General features: G+C 41.2%; 1 protein-coding gene across 2 annotated transcripts in view; it reads left to right on the top strand.

The window, feature by feature from the left end:
- The window catches only part of ME1 (malic enzyme 1), a 187444-nt gene that overhangs the window by 88381 nt on the left and 78258 nt on the right, over nucleotides 1-20805 (top strand). For both annotated transcript variants that reach the window (XM_069804758.1, XM_069804759.1), the window contains exon 6: nucleotides 13514-13617. In XM_069804758.1, coding sequence (XP_069660859.1) covers nucleotides 13514-13617 — 104 coding nt within the window. The remainder of the gene's footprint in view (nucleotides 1-13513; nucleotides 13618-20805) is intronic.

The raw sequence follows: 20805 nt of genomic DNA, 5'->3' as shown, positions 1-20805 counted from the left end.
TTGGTTTTAATAGTGGAAGTCACTATATTTCAGAATTCACGTGTGCAATTAAAAGGCTAAGAATCAAATGTTTTTTTTTTTTTACTGAATACTCAAATAATACATTTCCCAATTTATATTTTCAAGTATATCCTCAAAACTGCCTATGGCTTTAGTCAAGAAGGTTTTCTACCCTCTAGGGCCTAAAACCCTTGCCTGAAGTGACTGCATCGTGTTGTTGAGGTGGGGTTCCAGGGAGGGAATCTTGAGAGTCTAAATTTACCTGAGATATTGAGGTTTCCAGTGTGTTTTAGTCTTTTAAAGACTGCCTTTTGAAGAATTTTTTAATTTTTCTTCTATTTTGTCCATAGTGTTCTGCAATTTATTTATTTTTTTTAATTCTTATTTCTTCTGTATATTCTGCCTTACTATGTATTTCCTTGGTTGTATTAAACCTTCGGTAGAAGACTGTGTATAGATGTCTGGTGCTTCTTAAGGGATGCATTCTACTAATCATGTATTAAGAGAGCTGAAATACAAAACGTTGCCTACCCCTTTTATGAAATAATTGTGTACAAATGGAAACAGCATTTCCCACCATATTTAGAGCTGTTAACTGTGTTGACTTATTCGCAAATGTCGAAGATCATTTGCTATTCTTTACCATGGTATTCTCAGGGGAATGTATTACATCACCTTCCTTGTTTTCATTTAGATGCTTTTCTCATATTTTCTTAGGCATAGCTCAGCAGCTATGAGTACCAGCAGTTTTACCAATAAAACTCAAATATAAATGGGCTTGACTTTTAAACATTAATTCTCTTTAAATATTTTTCTCAGTTTCATAGTATGTACAATATCAGCATTTTGTTTAATGCTGCATTCCCTTGTACTGGGCTTTGTTCTTTACTATAATAATAGAAAGACATTCTGTGTTTACCTTACTACTATTATAATGCTTGTCTCCTTTTGCCCTAATAGGGGGATGAAAAATATCTTGATCTACATTTCCTTTCAGTAGGAAAAATACTTACAATCCTTTTTAAATAAATAAAAAAACAACAGAGCAAAGCCCTTTTTTTTTTTTTCACTGGGGGCTTACTGTTGTCATTGTACAATGGAAGGTTACTGCAATTGTTAAAACTCATCCAATTGTTCTAGTATAATTAAATTAGAGGAGAGTTTCAAGTTCATATTATATTTTTAATAGGCATGTTGTATAAAATGATATATTAGTATATATTTCAGTGCCAGATTTACATCCATCATCATCCTATGTTGCCTCTGCTTAAAGTCCTCTTATACTTTCATAAAATACTAGAGATTAGTGTTTGCAATCTTGCAGCCATCCAGCCTTTCTACTGTGTACTAAACCCAAATCTAGACTTTTCTACTACACCCACATAGGCAGCAATGTTTTTGCCTGTTCTCTTTTATCTTTTCCATACTTAAGATTCAATGGAATGGACATTTATAAGCTTGTGTTTGAATTATTAGTCCTGAGAATGTGGGGACCCATCACCAGAGTAGGTAAGCTCAGAATGACTGAGAAACAGATGGAGAGCTTGAGAGTCATCTGAACCTGAGCTAATCATCCTAGGCTAATTTTATGAGGAGGAGCAGACGCTTCTTCTTATAGAGTAGCTGTCTCAAATTTGTCAGATGAATTGTATCTTAAAACTATCTTTTTTTGTCTCTTGACTATAAAAAGAACTTAGACTAGATATTGAAATACCCAATATAGGTTCTTAATTTAGATAACATGAATTCATACTCTGTTTGCACTTCACTTGCCTTTCTCTGCATCTGACATGTTGTTGCTGTGTGGCTCAGGAGGCTTCTAGAGAGACTAAAACTTGGTTTTGAACTTCTGTCAACCCCTTATTAGACAAACTCTTTGTACCTTTGAGAAATGCCGTTCTACTGCTTAATGTGTGAGAAGACCTCAGCAATTGTCTGTTACTTTTGACCCATTGTCATCCTTTAAACTTTGCCATTTTGGCTAGGAATACATGGTATCCTTTTGCTGAGACTGTTCATTTATTTTTATGAAATATGCTATTTAAGAATATTTCTTTTGTGGAACACTCTATTTCATTAGACCATGGAAAATTTGACAAAGCCAGGTGGTGCTTCACATTTTCACATTTACCAAACAGCATATCAGCAATGATTTTTAAGACCCAAGAAGTTGAAGAGGGGAGGGCTTTAGCAGAAAGTACCTAAATGGTGACACCAGATTTAAGTCTCAGTTTCAGCTGACATTACAAAGAAAGAGCTGTGTACTGATGTTACTGGCAATTCTGTCAGTCCATTTCATTTCTTCTTACTTCACTTTTCAGCACAAGGGGATCTATAAAAGAGGGGAGAAATTAATATCTGGAAATGCTTATTTTGGATTGCATGCATGAATCTCCATAGACCAAACTGACAGCAGACTTTATTTCAAGATACGTTAGACATTTCCAACTCTTCATACTCAGAAGACAGCAACAGATAGTGTTTGTTTTCGTTGGCTTCCATTCTTTCTGAAATAGTAACTGCTAGCTATCTGCCTCCTCAGGAATTTGACAGGCAATAGAGAAGACAAGAGAGGGAATGAGCCATAAATATAGCGATTATCACAAAAGGTGGAATAAGATGCATCATTTGTGCCTCTGTGGAAGTGGGCCTAGTGTCTGGGACAAAACCTGTCACCTGCTGACCTCTTACAAATGTTGGCCTTGCGCTAGCAGGTCTACTTTGTGCACAGAACTACTTTTCCCTTTTTTCTTCTGGTGCTAGGACAGATACGTAGGCAACAGCTGAGATGCCAGCACCGAAATAATATCACCAGACTTGTTTAATAATTGCCAGTCAGTCAAATGGACATTGTTCATGTGACTTGTTTATGTAGGAAGAATCCCAACCCATTTGGCTCTAGTAAAGAAAATGGCTGAGTGTCAGCACAGGAGACAGGGTTGTCAGGGTCAAAGATATTTTGATGAAGGACTATGTGGGAGTAGCTTATGGAAGTAAATGAAATAAATAGACATAAGTTTAATAGAACTCAGAAGAGGCCACAACAAGTGATGGAAATTTGTAGTTACATGTGAATGAAAAAGAAAGGATCAAAACAAAATATCAGAACTGTTAATATAGAAATGAGATGTACTGATAACATAGAACAAGATTTTCAGTTTTGTAAATAGTGTATCTGTTGATATGTTAAAATTCTGTTCAATTAACTATGTATGTGATGGATTCAAGATGCTTTGTGTGCTGTCAAAATGTGTGAGCTGATGAAATATTAGCAAAATTCTTTTTATTAATAGAATATTAAAGATAAATGAAAATGAGATCTTTAAGACTTTTTAAGTTTGTTATTTTTGTCGTATACCAGATGAAGGAAAATTATTAAGATGGCATTCTTCTCAGTATTATTACTTAATAGCAAAACTTTACTGATGTCATCTTCAAAGGAATGAGTCTTTGCTCTTCTCTGATTCACTTTGTTGTTGTTGGTTTGTCATTTGATTTTTTATTTTTTTGTCTGGTTTTGAAAGCTGGATGACTGCTTGCATTCAGACATTTCAGCTGCCTGTCCTAAACAAAATTTAGAAATGTAAGTGGATGAAAATAAAGGGAGTGATGTGTGTTTGTTGCTTTGCAAAAATGGTGTAGGAAAGTTTGATGTATTCAAAGTGTCTGAACCACCTCAAGCAGCTGTATCTTGTCATACTTTCTTGATTAAGCTGAATAAGATAATTTATTACAATAGCTACACTCCTGGTAACTTTGCAGGAAGAAAGAAAAGAAAAATATCTTCAACTTCTATAAAAAGTTTCACTGAGGCTAGACTTGTTTTTAGGGTACTATGTAGGCTACCGTGGGTACTGTTTTGGCCCTTCTTAAATATTACTGTTTGGCCACCTTCTGTGATTTATTATAAGCACTTAGTGCTGGACCCTCAAGTAGGGTCCAGCACGTCCTCCCTCATGTTTTTTGTGAGCAATAAACTTTGGAAGTTTGGTTGTGGCAATCTATGTCTATAGCTTGCATTTCCCATTATCCATCAGCTATTTTTCAAAATGTAGCATCGAGGGTATTGTTAAATGTTTCTTGATGCATGACAGGATGTACAGATTGAGATTTTAGCCATGTAGCTGCTGGTGTTCATGAAGAAGAAATGATAGTCGTTAACTGTATGGGGGCTGTTGAAGGTCGGTTGTGTAGAGAGTTTAATGATTTTCCTGGGATTCAGTAAAAGCTTTTATAGAAAGTAGATGTCAGGGGTTTTAGGAGATTTGTTAGGTGGTCTGAAAAATATATGAATAAAATACAAGAGACTTCTCAGATTTTTTTGCTTTCTGATTGTTATTTGTATGTTAAAATATTAATGATTATATGCAGCATAATCTGCTGAAGTCCTAAATGATGTTGGACTCTTCAGGACTATTGTTTTCTCAGTAGGCAAATTATTAAGTTTTTCAAGAAATGCCACTGGCATGCAGACAACCATTTGTTTTCAGTTTTACTGTATAAAAGAGTTATGCATCCTAAAATTGTGTCTGATGAAATGCTGCTCTGAAACCATGGTTCTGAGTGTCTTCCAAGTTCCAACTCAAATTACAGGCATTTGTGGAATTGGCATCGTCCCTGTCCCTGCAGACAGATGTTAACATCAGGAGAGTTCTCTGAGACTGTTAATCATAATGCAGAGTATTTGTCTTGCTGTTTATTTTATTTTTCTTAAAATACACAATGAATTAGGCCTCTCTGATGTCCTTACTAACTCTGCTAGATACAGTTCTGGCAGCAGATCATATGATGCATGCTAGCGTGACTTAGTGCAGCAGTACCACCTTAGACATTGTGGTGATGCTCTTTTGTTACAAAATCATTTGTAACCTCCCGAGGAAGAGGCAGAAAGCAGTATTCAATGGGACTAATGTGCTATGTCTAAGGAAGAGAGAAAAATTTGTAGGGAGAGGAGCAGGCTGTTGTCTGAGCTGTGTTAGTGGGAAACTGCACTTTTCAGAGCTTGTCAGAATTGCCCAGAACAGAGTTTTCTCATGGCTGGCTGGGACTAGTGACTCCTTGTAAGAGCTTCCTCAGCCCAGGGCATCCTTCAGCCACTCTTGACTTTATCCTGTTACATGAGAGATGAGGGATTTTTGCTCTTATTTCATTTATAAAGCTCTTTCAAAACATAATTGTCAAGCTGAGGAACTGGGAGGGTTTTTTAGCTTATTAGCACAACCAGAAAATACACATAGAAATAATATCTGTAACTAATATGCATTGAAATAATACCCATAACTATTTGTGTGCAATCACATATTTCTGTCTATGGAGAAAAAGACAGGTTATAGTCAGATGATGATGATGAGGAAGAAGAGTTAGAAAACCTCTGGTGAATTTTATTTAAATTTATCTAGGGTCCTTCAAACAATAAATAAGGATAAAATAAAAAATTCAGAGAAGTTTTGTGCTGGCTGTCCCTACAAAACTTTCAACCATCTGCTGGGAGATGTAAATTCAACATTTTTTAAGAGTTTTGCAGTAAAGAGCAAATGAATGATCATTTAAGTGTGTTACTGTAGATATGTTGCTTGTCTTCACTTTAGTGCTCAACCCTGGAATACAGCTGCCTCTGTATTCCACCCATGGTGACAGTGCCCTGTTCGTACACAGCATGCCATTATTTTCAGATTGGCACAAGTCACACAGAAAATAGATCTTTCTATACTTTTTCTTTTGTATAAATTAAGGAAAGTCCAAGATTAGAAATTGTTTCCCCTTCCTCCTGGTAATCAAGTGCCTTAATAATGACCTGCTTGGCATAGCTGCTATTTGGTGTAGAAGTTAAATGTAGATTTAAAAGAAGGACCTGATGCATCCATGTGGTGGTGGTACACAAGCATGGTACTAGGAAAAGAACTCTAGTGCTATAAAGATCAGCCTCACAAGGGCTTTATGATTTCAGTTTTGAAGCTAACTTTCAATTAACAGAAGATGTTGGCACAGTTGTACGTTTATGATTGAAAACCTCTTTAGTTTGTCATTTTCTAGTATGAAAAATTGACAGACTAACTTGCTGGCTTTGATGGCAGGGCTTTTTCCTTCAATTACAGTACTTTGATGAACAACATGTAATCTAGTCCTGAGGAAAACACCCGCTTTTCTCCTTATGAACAGAACATGGCTTGTGCTGCAGATTCAGTGATGGCAGTTCTATGATTTTTGCTTCTAATAGTTTTTAGAAGTTAAGCTGGTTGAAAAGCATCAGTGTAAGCTGTTTTACCTGAAAAAAGTTCCAACAGCATTTAAGTTTCAGGGAAAGACCATTATTTTTTGCTTTATCTGTTGGCTAGCAAAGATGTAGTCTGGGGTGTGCTTCACTGCTCAGCTGTATTCCCAGGTCCTTCCTAATAGGAAACTGCCATAAAGAACAAGGTGCGCAGAGCAGTTTTTGCTAGATTCTCCAATTAATTTTATTGCAAGAAATTTTTTTTACTAGCAGTGGAAACTTGCTGGAAAAGCTTTATCACTTTTGTGTGAATCTCTTATACTGTGAAAGGTGAGCAGGTGGAACAAAAGCCTAATTGCTCTGAAAAAGATATAATTCATCTGATGTCTGATGTATTATTGCCTTTTAAAAAAAAATAAAATTTAGTATTCAATATGAAGTGTGGCAAAATATACAGTTAGCATAGCTATGCTGTGTATTACTTGTAATTTTCAGAGCCAATCCAGAAGAGAAGTTTAGGTGTCCCTGTGAATCCCGGGTTGTTGGGAATGGAAAAGTCAATCTAGAAAGGAACTTCCTTAGGCATATGCATCATTGATGGGCACCTGGCTGTTAATGGTATTGTGAGTTTCAAGTGCTTGGACATCTTGAATTACACCTAAAAATCAAGAGATAAACTTTTGATTTCTAAAAAGTATTTTATAATTTCCAGTATTTTGGTGGTAAGCTAAGAGCGAGTCAGATGTACCTAACAGACTCAAACCAGAAGGCAACACTGCTACCCGCCCCTGCACCATCAACAGCCCTTGAGCTTTTCACCCATCACTTGATTCCACAAACTCGTGGACACAAACACCAATGCATTGCCTGACTCGAAGAGCGGACAGCACAACAGCCTCTTGAAAAATCAAGTGCATCTTGCCTCTTGCTGCAGCAACTTTTCCTCTTTGGATTTTGCACTTGGTGCTCCCTTGCTAACAACAGCTCACGTAGCTTGCGCTATTTTGTATATTTGATGTACGTTTGTAAACGTGACCCTTAAGGGGCTGAATGGTCTTTACCTTTGCGTGCTCATACAAGGGAACGAGTCTGAGTTCCTGGGAGAGCCCTCTGGTACCCGAGCCAAGGGAAGGAGGGATGCAGGCGGAGCGTGCCGTGCGAGAGGGCGGGAGGGATGGCGCCCGCTCGGCACGCAGCCCCTGCACACTGGGACCTTTATTTGGTGCCACATACGTGCACCGGAACCAACCCACAGAATGTCCTTGGCACAGCCTGGCTTTCTGCAGTGTCTTGCTTGGGGACAGGCTGTGGTAGTTTCATAGCGTGTTACGAGATTCCTTCATGAAGCATTCTTTCCAGCCATTAGAGCGATTTTTATTTTGTTGTTAAATTAAAGTTTGCTGGAGCTGGCAATTTTTCAGCTGGGTAAAGCTGTCTGCGTGCATGGGAAATAACTAGAATATAAGCAATGTGGTTGAGTGCACAGTCAAAGCTACGACTGGCAATTCCTCTTCAGGTTAAGAAATTAGTAAGTTTCCTGAGCAGAAGGCAAGCAAAGGATGTAAAGGTCATATTGACAGATAAACAACCTTATGAAAGTACAGAAAAGTTAGATGGGGTAAGTCAAGCCTGTCTTTAAGGAGAAATAACTGAAAACGTCTAGTGTAGCTGTGCAAAACTGTAGGATCACTGCACACGTGTGGAAGAGAACATATTCTCTATATTTTTTTGCACAATCTTAAATTATTTTAAACAAAATTTGAAATATTGTAACTTCTTTTCTGTTACATTAGGATATTGCTTCATCGGAGTATTAATAAAGATTTATATTTTGAACTCTCAAAGATGTATAATGTTCCTCGCTATTAATTTTTTTCCACATAAACTGTTCCTTTCCAGCATTGTATTTAAGACTGATGTCAAAGGAACATTATGAATGTATTATCTTTTAAATTCTTGACTATCACAGGTCTAGAATTTTGTCTGGACAGACAACAGAATTTTCAGTGATGTTTTTAGGGATACAGATGGGAAAATGTTAATTAGAATACAACTGTAGTCTGCATGCACAATATCTTTGTCTCTCAGGTACTGGCAGCCACTTGGGTTTGGCAAGTCTAGCACAGTTGGGCTCAACTTTTTAAACTCATGTCCAATGTGTGGGGTTTTTCCTTCTTTATCTAGACCTAGAATGACCCATCGTGATACCCATTTTTTGGCCTCCTATTTTAGGATCTTTTGTGACATCCTGTCCTATGGGGGTCCTCTGGAGGAAGCTGAGGTGCAAAGAGAGGTGGTGCTCTGTAAGCCAGTACCTGTCTGTTGAGGATGCCCAGATACAGTGTTAGCTGAGACTCCCGAAGATGAGGTCTCCTTCTTCTGGGGCAAAACAGAGGATAAGGCCCCCTTTTTCTTGTGCAAGAGGCCCCTTGCAGTTTGCAAATATGTTGACAAAGGTCTAGTCTGTAGATAGGAGGGGCTATGATCTCTTCTTAGTAAGTATGTCATGGGGCCAGTGTAGTTCAAAGAAAACAAAATTTAAAAAAAATCTTTAGCTCTCTGATTATGAAACTTCTTTTTGCAAAGTATTCTACATCCTCAAACCTAATTAGCGTCAGTGTTACTTGCAGCATTCAGCACATCCGAAATTCAGTTAGCATTAGGAAACACAGAATCTGTTACATGTTTTAAGGACATCTTCCTGTATTTCAGGATATTTCAAAATAAGCTTATTCAAAGAAAAAAAAGGCTTCCTAGTCTAACATAAATTGAAATCTTGTACATTCTTCCTAATGCCATAAAAAAAGCTTTGCAGCTGTAAGCAGTTCTTGCAGGACAGAAAATTGTGATTCAGCATGTTAGTGCTTACAACCCCAAAATCTAAATGAACGCAGATTGATTACTGGATAATTAGTATTGATAGAAGCTGAAGTTAAGTCCAAAACATTGTGTTTCTGACTGGCTAACTCTTCTATTGGAAAAAGTTTCACATCAAGTGAAATTTCATTCTTGTGGAACCAAAGAAAAAAGTTTGAAATGTCCGACTTTCCTGGAGAACAGAAATTCCTCTGTGCTCACCAGCCCTTCCCCAACCTGTGAAAACAGAGACAAGAAGAAGTTTACAGAAAGAATTTATAGTGTATTAATATAAGAAAATATTAACACTTGAAAAAGCAGCAGCATTCCCTTGGTTTTCTTGGTAACTGTGTGCCCTGTTAGACCAATCATACTCTGAAATGTGTTTCATTTCTGGCACGTGGCATTTCTTTGTCCCAAAGCTTCCGATGTCCCATACAAATGTAGTTCTCCTTTAATTTTATAACTGTGGCTCTAATGCAAATCATTTCCCTCTGTAGAACTGGAGGGTTTTGACATTTTAATGGCATGGGGGGAGTTGCCGCTCTGAAGTGTTACCGTACACCAAACGCTTTCTAGATGGCACTGAGAAGTTCTGGATGCTTTGTGCTGCCATCTTTGTGAGTGGAAAGGCTCAGTGTCTTGCAGTTCTTCACCTCCAATTTTCCATGAAGCTGTTCATTAAAATGTATATCTGTTCCAAAGAAACGTCTCAGTGCCAAGTTTGAGGATAGATGACATTTCAACATGTTTGTTCTCGATGGATGAAATATATAAGTGTGCAATTTTCTGTTTCTTGCTGGTTTGGCTTTTGTAGCTAAATTAGAGCCAGGTGCACAGCTCAAGCCTTGCTTGAACTTTGATGGTTTGCTGATCTCTTTACTATAAGCGTGCACAAGTAAGATGGTATAAACGGCTTGCCTTTTTCTTAAAACCCCAAAGGTCATTACAGTTTTAATACACTCAGGTGGCATTCAAAGAACTCTTTGTTATTTTACACAGCTAATTCTAAGTAGATCTACGTGATATTTCCAGTACCAGAACCTCAATTAAGCCTTTTATTCTTGTAAAACCTTATTTCTGTTAAAGCTTGAATGTACCACATTGCTAAACCTGAATGTTTTAGAACATTTTTTTTTTAGCCTTAGAGTAAGTGCGTCTAAAAATAAACTGGCATCAACTTTTTTCAGTATCATTTAATATGCATAACAAACCCACTAAGCTGAAAAAAGCAGAGTTATGTTTTGATGGAGATTCGATTTCCAAAAGAACAAAACAAAGTTTAAGCTTTGACAACAAGCTGGGGAACAAAAGAAACCCAAGTCATTGAGGAGAAGTACCTAATCATCATGTCAGCTTGACATACTCAATTGTAGGATGGAACTTTCTTTTCAGTAATCTGTTTTGAAAGCCATGAAATGGTCGATAACAAATGTTAATCTCTCAAGATGTGTGAACCCTCTAAAAAAAAAAAACCAACCACTGCAGACCTGGTTTGCATGGTGTTGACCTGAATAAGAGGGTAATGTGCTTAAGCAGCTTATTCATTCTTCAGTGCCCTTTGGAAAGGGAGCGGCTCCACAATGGTTTGCTACTCGGGGCTCAGACGTGACCACTGTTCTTTTCACTTGCTGAATGTTTCATTCTTTTGTCTGCACCCTGGCTTTCTTCATAAGTTGTTCCAAACAGGACTATAAAGGAACTTTTTGGGGCTATTTCTTGTCGAACTGTAACGTTTGTGAAGCAGAATGCACTGAGCTGTAAAGGAATTTTGAACTCTGGGTATATAGCTGGCCAAGCTTTTCATCAGAGATGTGTCGCTGAATTAATTGTCTCTGCCTGTGAGACTTCCCAGGCTGGAATTAAACATATCCCAGAAACATTGTATTAATTGTTTTAAATATTCCACATTAAATTTCGGCATCAAAGATATGTGAATAAATTCATGTAGTGGTCTTCTAAATGGAGCTGTTTAGTGTTGGCTATAGATTTAAAAGTTTACAGACGTGAAAGATGCAAAAGTGGCAAAAGGACTATAGGAGCCTATGTTTCAAGGCAGACCTGTCGCTTGTTTAGCACTTTTTAAACAGTCTAACTGTGAATGCCTGTTTCTCTTGAACTTTCACAGAATCACTGCCCAGCTTAAGCTGGCTTCTTGAAGGAATCAGCATGACTCAGTCTGGACATGGACACATGTCTTCAGAATTTAAAAAATAAAGGGACCAAAGATTTTTTTTTTTCTTTTCGTTTTGAGCATTGTTTTACAAAATGAGAAAACAGACATTGTTTAATAAAAAGCTTGTGGAAATATGTCAAAAGAGCAAATCAATTTAGGAAGAAGAGTTTCGGGAGTTGGAAACGGGATAAATTACTTACACTGAATTGGACCATGGAGCATGCGGTGTGCTTGCACAGGACACAGAGTAGCAGAAGCCTACTGGTATGGAAAGCTGCGGCAGTGGGATTTTAGAACTGGGATTCCTGTTTCTGAGTCCTACTGTGATGCTCCTGACAGAGGCTCCTGCTGCTTGGCAATTCTGCTTTCCAACCTTGCACGCTCGGTCTGGTGGGAAGCATGAGGCAACTCCCACGGGATTTGTCTTAAGATTTCACATTGCTAAACAGTTCATTTGCAATTCCTATGAATTTATCTCCCAGAAAAATAGAATTATCCTTGATTTGTCAGATTTTCCTGAGGTCATTTTAAATAACTAGGCAAGCTCAAAATGGAAATGAAAAAATAATTCCAGAAATAGTTCTTGACTACAAAATTGGAAATGATTATATAAAAAAAGACCATACAAAAGAGAAAATTGCTTTGGAAGGCACCTGACATCAAGCTCTTGCCAGTTTTTCCTGCAGTACCTGGAATAGGTACATAATTATGATTTTGATGTTGCTGCTAGAATACCTACAATAATGTAAATACGCAGCTAAAATTATTCCAGCCAAAGAATATCCTACTTAAACATGAACGCTACATAGAATTGCTGAAAGGAACAAATAAAATGCTTACAATGTAATGACTTCACTTTCATTTACAAAGCAATTTTAATTCTGAGCTTTATTTGTTCTCCGATTCAAACAGTTGAACTAAAAACTTCTGAAGGTCTCTAAGTAGTGTATTAGAAATAGTTTGTTTTGAAATGGTGATGAATTTAGTAACAATTTTAGAAAAAAATCAGCTTTTAATCCTGCTGAATTTTGGTATTGATTTTTTAAGTGTTCTAATCTGATATCTTTAATTTTTTATGGAAGTAGGCAGAAAAGTGAGGGAGAGACAAACACCTCCATCTGTAGGTCTCCATCAGGATACTCCCAGGGGAGGCAGAATACCACCAAAGGTTTTAAGTTTCTTACTGATTCAAATCAGTCCCCAGCTGGGGCTTGTGACCCAAAGGATTTTTCAGTTGTACAACATAGCAAAGCTGTGAAGGGAATTTAGGCACTTCTCTAAAATACAGACATCAGATTTCTGATTCCCGGCCTGAAGCAATGCCGAGCAAGCTTTCTGGCCATGTTACTTCATGTTGTACGTTGAAGGCTGTCTTCTGGAAGGAGAGGTGGTCTGTGTTTTTCTTTACAATGTTTTCCTAATTGAAGCTACTGTACAAATTTCTGCAGCCGTGTTCGTTTTGCAAATTGTTTTTGGATGAAAAATGTTTAGTCAAGCTCCTGACTGATTCTACAAGCTGTTTGGGCATGCGTGGGAGGATTGCACACTAGATACAATGGAGAAATAAGTTTATTCATTTTCAGAGGCCTGTGAAAAAGAATAGCAAAGAGGGTTCCTGGGAGAGCCCACTAAAGTGTTGAGACTAGGGAATTGCTGTAGCTGGAGTGAATTGTCAAAAGTGATTGCAAAACACTTTGAACACATTTAGTAATTTGTAAGTTAAAATTTGGAAACACATCAGACCAAAACAAGACCTTCTAGTAGCTTGGAAGGAAAAGGTCAAAAGCTTGGTTATGTTTTGGCATATTGAATTTTAGAAAGCAGCACGTTTTCTGAGTATCAGCTCATCAACACAGTTGAAATGATGGACTCTGGGAGAGATTTGTGAAACGTGATTATAAAAGTAAAGAAAATGGCTTTTTTTAAATATCAAAGCACTGTCAGGATGTAAAGGAAAAAGAGAAAAGTACTAAGTAATGCTTTAAAAGATATTTTTGAAACCTGACTTCCCAGAATAAACTCTTACTTTTTCACTTGGAAACAATACCCCTCCTTTGAGACTAGGGTATCCCTTTTCCTTGATACAAAAGGGTGTTTCTTTAATCTCTTTGTTGCGTTTCTTCAGTCTTTATATAGAGGTGGATAAATGGATATGTACTTCGTATGCTTGAGTTAATCCTCAAACACTGTATTGTTGTCCCCTTCTTATTAACTTGGAGTGTACTAGTGTAACTTGCTCATGTAATAGTTCAAATGTATTTTTTTAACAGGCATTGCTGAAAGATCCTTTGTATATTGGGCTGAGACACAAGAGAATCAGAGGTCAAGCCTATGATGATCTTCTTGATGAATTCATGGAAGCTGTGACTTCAAGGTATGTGATACATTTGTGCTATTCATTGGCGAATTCCACTGTGAACTTCATCTTGGGAAAAATAAAGGTCGGTAGCTTATGAAAGGAAGACAGAGTTGTTAGGTTCCTGATCATTTTTATTTTTAGCATAGTATTGTATAAGTTTATAACTGCCTGGACTACTTGCCTTTAATATTGCAGTTTTATGAATTCACTGCATGAGTGGTAAAACTCATCTTGAGGTGAGTGAACTAGTTTTTCAAAATTTCTTTTCGAGATTTGGGTTGTTAAGTATTTGCCTAATAATTTTCTATGCCTAGTGCTGTGCCTACGTGATTTTCTCTGTCTCTGTGATTTCATATGTGAGATGTCAGCAGCCTGAAAGAATCTATCATACTTGGCAAACCCTGCCTCTGCCCCCACCAAAACCACGACAGGACTAAGCTTTCAATGTTTTGGTTTTATATGTCATGGTATGGACCTATACCAAGACAGCTCTTTTTCCTACTTCTTTTTTTCCTATACAGAAAGTACTTAAATTTATTATTAGAACAGGATGCATAAAATAGTTCTTCTCACCTGTCAAATAAGATGTTTGCTCATATTTTCCTTGTTTGTTAAAATATTTGGAGTTCTAGCCCTGCATTCAATGTGTATACCTAAAATAGCCCAAGTGCCAGGATCCTTAGCAGAATGTGTTATCTGCACCCCAAAGCTGGGGCTGAGCTGTGGGACCTGGAAATACTTTCTAGGTCCTCAGTCTTGGCTTGTGCCCGATGTGCGTTTTGAGTCCATGTTGGGACCTTACCTGGACGTGCACAACCTCTGGTTCCTGTGCAAAAGAAACTTGGGCAAGCAGGTAGTATTAATTTCCATGCATGAAGTGCATACTCCTTCATGTATTACTGTAGTGGTTTCAGCCCAGCCGGTAACAAAGGACCACGCGGCCGCTCGCTCACTCCTCCCGCCCCCCTCCGGTGGGATGGGGGGAAGACGGAGGAGAGAAAAAAAAAAACAAACCTGGAACCTCGAGGGTTGAGATAAAGGCAGTTTACTGGAACAACACAAAGAAATTGCAACAACAACAACGGTACTAATGAAAAAGTATACAAAAAGAGTGATGCACAGTGCAACTGCTCACCACCTGGGACCCGACGCTCTGCCACTTCCCCCACCGAAAAGAAGCGCCCACCCCCCGGCCCGCTCCCCATTTATATACTGAGCATGATGTCACATGGTATGGAATAGCTCCTTGGCCAGTTCAGGTCAGCTGCCCCGGCCATGCCCCCCACCTCCCAGGTTCCTGTAAAAAAATTAACTCTATCCCAGCTGAACCCAGGACATTATCCACCCCTTATTCTATACCATCTACATCATGCCCAGATCTTACATTTTCCAATCGACCACTACCACTTCCTTGTCTTATATATATATGGACTTGCGTCCGTCCCCATCGCCCCTCCGCACACACACACACACGCGAATGGTATTCCTTTAGCGTATGGGCTATCCCTCTAATGTGTCCATTGATTTTATTTAGTCCATGACTTTGGGGCTCCATCTGTTGTAATAGTTCTTCAGGATAAGAGAGATGGTGTGAGATGTTGGGTTGTTGTATGCTGCCTCTGGAACTTGTGGCTAGTACATTTGGTGCAACTCACGCCCTTAGTCTGCAGGTCGAAGATGTTGATCTTGAGGAAATTGCTGGGTGTCAGTTCAAGTTCTGTCGCTGTTGTACTTGGCTTAGTTTCAAAGTCCATCCCGCAGTCATTTGGGTAATTCTTACAGTAATACCCTTGATATGGCATATAGACACTATAGATACAATGACATGCATTGGCAGGGTATTTAGCAGTTAGGTATCATACAGCCCAATTCATTGGCTATTCTCTCCCAAAATCAAATCTCCCCGAGGTACACATCGAACTTCCCCATCCTTCTGCATCACCCACCAGGTGTACCCAGGTCCCTGAGCAAAAACAACCCCTTGAATGGGTTTGCCTCTGCTTGAGGGAGGACTAACCCAGACTGTCTTTCCTAACATACTCCTCATGCGCACTACAGGGACTTTATCGCCTTCTACAGTATGTGGAAGTCTTGGTTGGGCGGGGCCAGCCCGATTGGCGGATCCTCTAGTATTAACTAACCAGGTGGCTTTTGTTAAATGTGTATCCCAATGTTTGAAAGTCCCACCCCCCATCGCTCTCAATGTAGTTTTCAGCAGTCCGTTGTATCGTTTGATTTTTCCGGAGGCCGGTGCGTGATAAGGGATGTGATATACCCACTCAATGCCGTGTTCTTTGGCCCAGGTGTCTACGAGGTTGTTTCGGAAGTGAGTCCCGTTGTCCGACTCGGTTCTTTCTGGGGTGCCGTGTTGCCATAAAATTTTCTCTTCAAGGCCCAGGATAGTGTTCTGGGCAGTGGCATGGGACACAGGGTATGTTTCCAGCCATCCAGTGGTTGCTTCCACCATTGTAAGCACATGGCACTTGCCTTGGTGTGTTCGTGGGAGTGTGATATAGTCAATCTGCCAGGCCTCCCACTGTTTATATTTCAGCCATCGCCCCCCATGAGACAGGGGTTTTTGCCGCTTGGCTTGCTTAATTGCGGCACATGTTTCACATTCGTGGATGACCTGTGTGATAGTGTCCATGGTCAAGTCCACCCCTCGATCTCGAGCCCATCTATATGTTGCATCTCTCCCCTGATGGCCTGAGGTATCGTGGGCCCACTGAGCCATAAATAGCTCACCCCTACGTTGCCAGTCCAGGTCTACCTGAGACACTTCAATCTTGGCGGCCTGATCTGCCTGCTGATTGTTTTGATGTTCTTCAGTGGCCCGACTCTTGGGTACATGAGCATCTACGTGACGTACTTTTACCACTAGCTTCTCTATCCGAACAGCGATATCTTGCCACAGTGCGGCAGCCCAAATGGGTTTACCTCTGCGTTGCCAGTTGCCCTTCTTCCATTGCTGTAGCCACCCCCATAGGGCATTTGCCACCATCCATGAGTCAGTATAGAGATAGAGCACTGGCCGCTTTTCTCTTTCAGCAATATCTAATGCTAGCTGGATGGCTTTCACCTCTGCAAACTGACTCGATTCACCTTCTCCTTCAGCAGTTTCTGCAGCTAGTCGTGTAGGACTCCATACGGCAGCCTTCCACCTCCGATGTTTTCCCACGATGCGACAGGACCCATCAGTGAACAGGGCATATTGCCTCTCATTTTCTGGCAGTTTATTATACAGCGGGGCCTCTTCAGCCCGTGTCACCTCCTCCTCTGGCAACATTCCAAAGTCTTTGTCTTCTGGCCAGTCCGTGATCACTTCTAAAATTCCTGGGCGACTGGGGTTTCCTATGCGAGCCCGTTGTGTGATCAGTGCAATCCACTTACTCCACGTGGCATCAGTCGCGTGATGTGTAGAGGAAACTTTCCCTTTGAACATCCAGCCCAGCAGTGGCAGTCGGGGTGCTAAGAAGAGCTGTGTTTCAGTACCAACCACTTCTGAAGCGGCTCGAACTCCTTCATATGCTGCCAATATCTCTTTTTCAGTTGGAGTATAGCGAGCCTCGGATCCTCGATATCCCCGACTCCAAAACCCCAGGGGTCGGCCTCGGGTCTCTCCAGGTGCTTTCTGCCAAAGGCTCCAGGTAGGGCCATTCTCCCCAGCTGCAGTGTAGAGCACATTTTTAACATCTGGTCCTGTCCGGACTGGCCCAAGAGCTACTGCATGAACAATCTCCCGCTTAATTTGTTCAAAGGCTTGTCGTTGCTCAGGCCCCCATTTAAAATCGTTCTTCTTCCGGGTAACTTGGTAGAGAGGACTTACAATTTGACTGTAATTTGGAATATGCATTCTCCAAAAGCCCACAACACCTAAGAAAGCCTGTGTTTCCTTTTTATTAGTCGGTGAGGACATAGCTGCTATTTTGTTGATCATGTCCGCAGGGATCTGACGACGCCCGTCTTGCCATTTTACTCCTAAGAACTGGATCTCCTGCGCAGGTCCCTTGACCTTACTTTCTTTTATGGCAAAGCCAGCCTTCAAAAGGATTTGGATTATTTTCTTCCCTTTCTCAAAAACTTCTTCTGCCGTGCTGCCCCATATGATGATGTCATCAATATATTGCAGGTGCTCTGGAGCTTCACCTTTTTCTAGTGCAGTCTGGATCAGTCCATGGCAAATAGTGGGGCTGTGTTTCCACCCCTGGGGCAGTCGATTCCAGGTGTACTGGACACCCCTCCAAGTGAAAGCAAACTGTGGCCTGCACTCCGCTGCCAAAGGAATGGAGAAAAATGCATTAGCAATGTCAATTGTGGCATACCACTTAGCTGTCTTTGATTCCAGTTCATATTGAAGCTCTAACATATCTGGCACAGCAGCGCTCAGCGGTGGCGTGACTTCATTCAGCCCACGATAATCTACTGTTAGTCTCCAATCCCCATTAGATTTCCGCATGGGCCATATGGGACTATTAAAGGGTGAGTGAGTCTTGCTGATCACTCCTTGGCTCTCCAATTGGCAAATCAGCTTATGGATGGGGATCAGGGAGTCTCGGTTGGTGCGATATTGCCGCCGGTGCACCGTCGTGGTAGCAATTGGCACCTGTTGTTCTTCAACCTTCAGCAACCCCACAACCGAAGGGTCTTGGGAGAGACCAGGCAGGGAGGCAGGGTAGACAGCTGTTCAATCTCCTCCGTCTCCAATGCAGCTATACCAAAGGCCCAACGGTACCCTTTTGGGTCCTTGAAATACCCCTTTCTGAGATAATCTATACCAAGGATGCACGGGGCCTCTGGGCCAGTTGCAATGGGGTGTTTATGCCACTCATTCCTGGTTGGACTCATTTCGGCTTCCAATACGGTTAGCTCTTGGGATCCCCCTGTCACACCAGAGATACAGATGGGTTCTGCCCCTTTATAACTTGATGGCATTAGGGTACATTGTGCACCAGTGTCTACTAGAGCCTTATATTCCTGTGGGTCTGACGTGCCAGGCCATCGAATCCACACTGTCCAGTAGACTCGGTTGTCCCTCTCCTCCACCTGGCTGGAGGCAGGGCCCCTCTAATCCTGGTTAGAATATCTGTTACCCACTTTTTGCACATGTGAATCAGAAGTCCCTTCAAGAGGATCAGAAATGAGATCGGCCCATCTACTGCGCCCGGGGGACTGCTCACGGGAAACTGGAGCAGCAGTTTTCCAAGAAGAATCTTCTTTTCTGGTTGCTTTTTCTCGCAACTCCCGTACCCGTGAATCTAAGACTGAGGTAGGTTTTCCATCCCACTTCCTCATGTCCTCTCCATGGTCACGCAGGTAAAACCACAGGTTAGCCCGTCGTGTGTACTTTCTCTCTCCTCTCTCTTGGGCAGAGGAACGCTTACTCCCAATAACTGCAGTGCGGGCCTGTACAGGTGAGGAGGAGGACATATCTACTTTGAATTGCTGGAACTCTCGGGACAATTCCTCTACAGCTGAGACACAGGCCCGTAGGGAGGAAGAGAGACTTCCTTCATATTGCCGGAGTTGGACAGCCAATTCATCCACCGTTTGTCCATAGCCTTCTTTCCAGGACATTACTGCCAATGAGTTGGCATAGGTTGGTGGTGCACTTCGTAGAAACTTCCGCCACATCGGTTGTGTGCATTGGACTTCATCTGGATCTGTGGGTGACTGCGCATTTTCTGGATCATTATAAATCACCTCCAGCACGGCTAATTCCCTCAGGTACTGGATACCTCTCTCCATGGTGGTCCACTTGCCTTGGTGACATGTAACTTCATCCCTGAAGGGGTATCTTTCCTTTACACCTAACAGAAGTCGCCTCCAGAGGCTGAGGACTTGTGTTTTTCTCCCAATCGCCTTGTCGATACCCCCTTCTCTAGACAGAGATCCCAACTGCTTGGCTTCCTTACCCTCTAATTCCACACTACTAGCCCCATTATCCCAGCATTGGAGCAGCCAGGTAACAATGTGCTCACCTGGGTGGCGGCTAAAATCTTTTCGCATGTCACGCAACTCACTCAGGGATAGAGATCGGGTAATTATTTCAGGTTCTGCCTCTTCCTCCTGTTCTCGCGATGACCCTGGTTCATCTTCATCTCTCACTGAGCGAACTGATTTCTTTGTGTGTTTCTTTTTCTGTACAGGGGCGACTGATACTGGCACAGGTTGGTTCTCTGGTTTAGTGGCAGTATCTGTCACCGGGGTAGGGTTAGCCACGGTACCTGTTGTCGTGGTAGGGGCAGCCACGGTGCTTGTCGTCGGGGTAGGGGCAGCCACGGTGCATGTTGTCTTGTTTTCCATCTTTTCCCCCTTTTCCCCCTGGGGGTGCTGCATAGTATCAAGCAGGGTTTGGTAGATACCGGCCAGGGCCCAGCACAGTGTAGTGAGTTGTGTGTCTCTGGGATAGCCACAGCATTTTCCTTTCAAAAATTCTATCACTTCATGAGGGTTCTGCAGTTGTTTGGGACTGAACTTCCAAGTCACTGGAGGTGAGAAGTTCTCTAGATACCTGCCCACATCCTCCCACACGCCGTGCCACCCATAAATATCCAGCTTTGGGACAGATCTCTGGGTGGTACTCTTAAAGAGCCTTTTTGTAGCCCTAGACAAGACCTGAAACATAGTCAGGAGGCATAGCACTAACAGCACACAGGCTTGCGCATCCCAAGGATATTCAAAATTCTCGAAAACTGTTGTAATTAGTTGGAAAGAGAAAAGGGAGGGGAACGGATGGGGGGAAGTATCCCCCCCGACTTCCCCATGGGTTGGGTGTAATTACCAATAAAATCCGACAGAAGGTGCCCAAAGTGTGGGAATGATATCACTGCCTCATACAGATACCAGCTTAACCTCATGACCAGTGGTGTAATCATTTCACAAGTCGACATTGCCCAGTACAGCAAAATGATAATCCCAATCACTCTCCCAGAGATGAGATACGCAACTACAGGCAATACATAAAGCATATAAGAACTTACAAAACGCCACCATGTAAACAGCTGAATCAACATTGTGACTAACATCTATTTATCTAGTATAAGAAATGCGTATGACAAATTTGTTTCAACACGCTCTGGCCAGATCTGTTGTTATCTCAACCCTTCGTGCCCCACGTTGGGCGCCAAAAAGGACTGTCATGGTTTCAGCCCAGCTGGTAACAAAGGACCACGCGGCCGCTCGCTCACTCCTCCCGCCCCCCTC

This window comes from Haliaeetus albicilla, chromosome 17, assembly GCF_947461875.1.
Source record: "Haliaeetus albicilla chromosome 17, bHalAlb1.1, whole genome shotgun sequence".
NCBI lineage: Eukaryota > Metazoa > Chordata > Aves > Accipitriformes > Accipitridae > Haliaeetus > Haliaeetus albicilla.
Note: the sequence above shows the minus strand (reverse complement) of the source record. Positions and strands in the feature narration are given on the sequence as shown.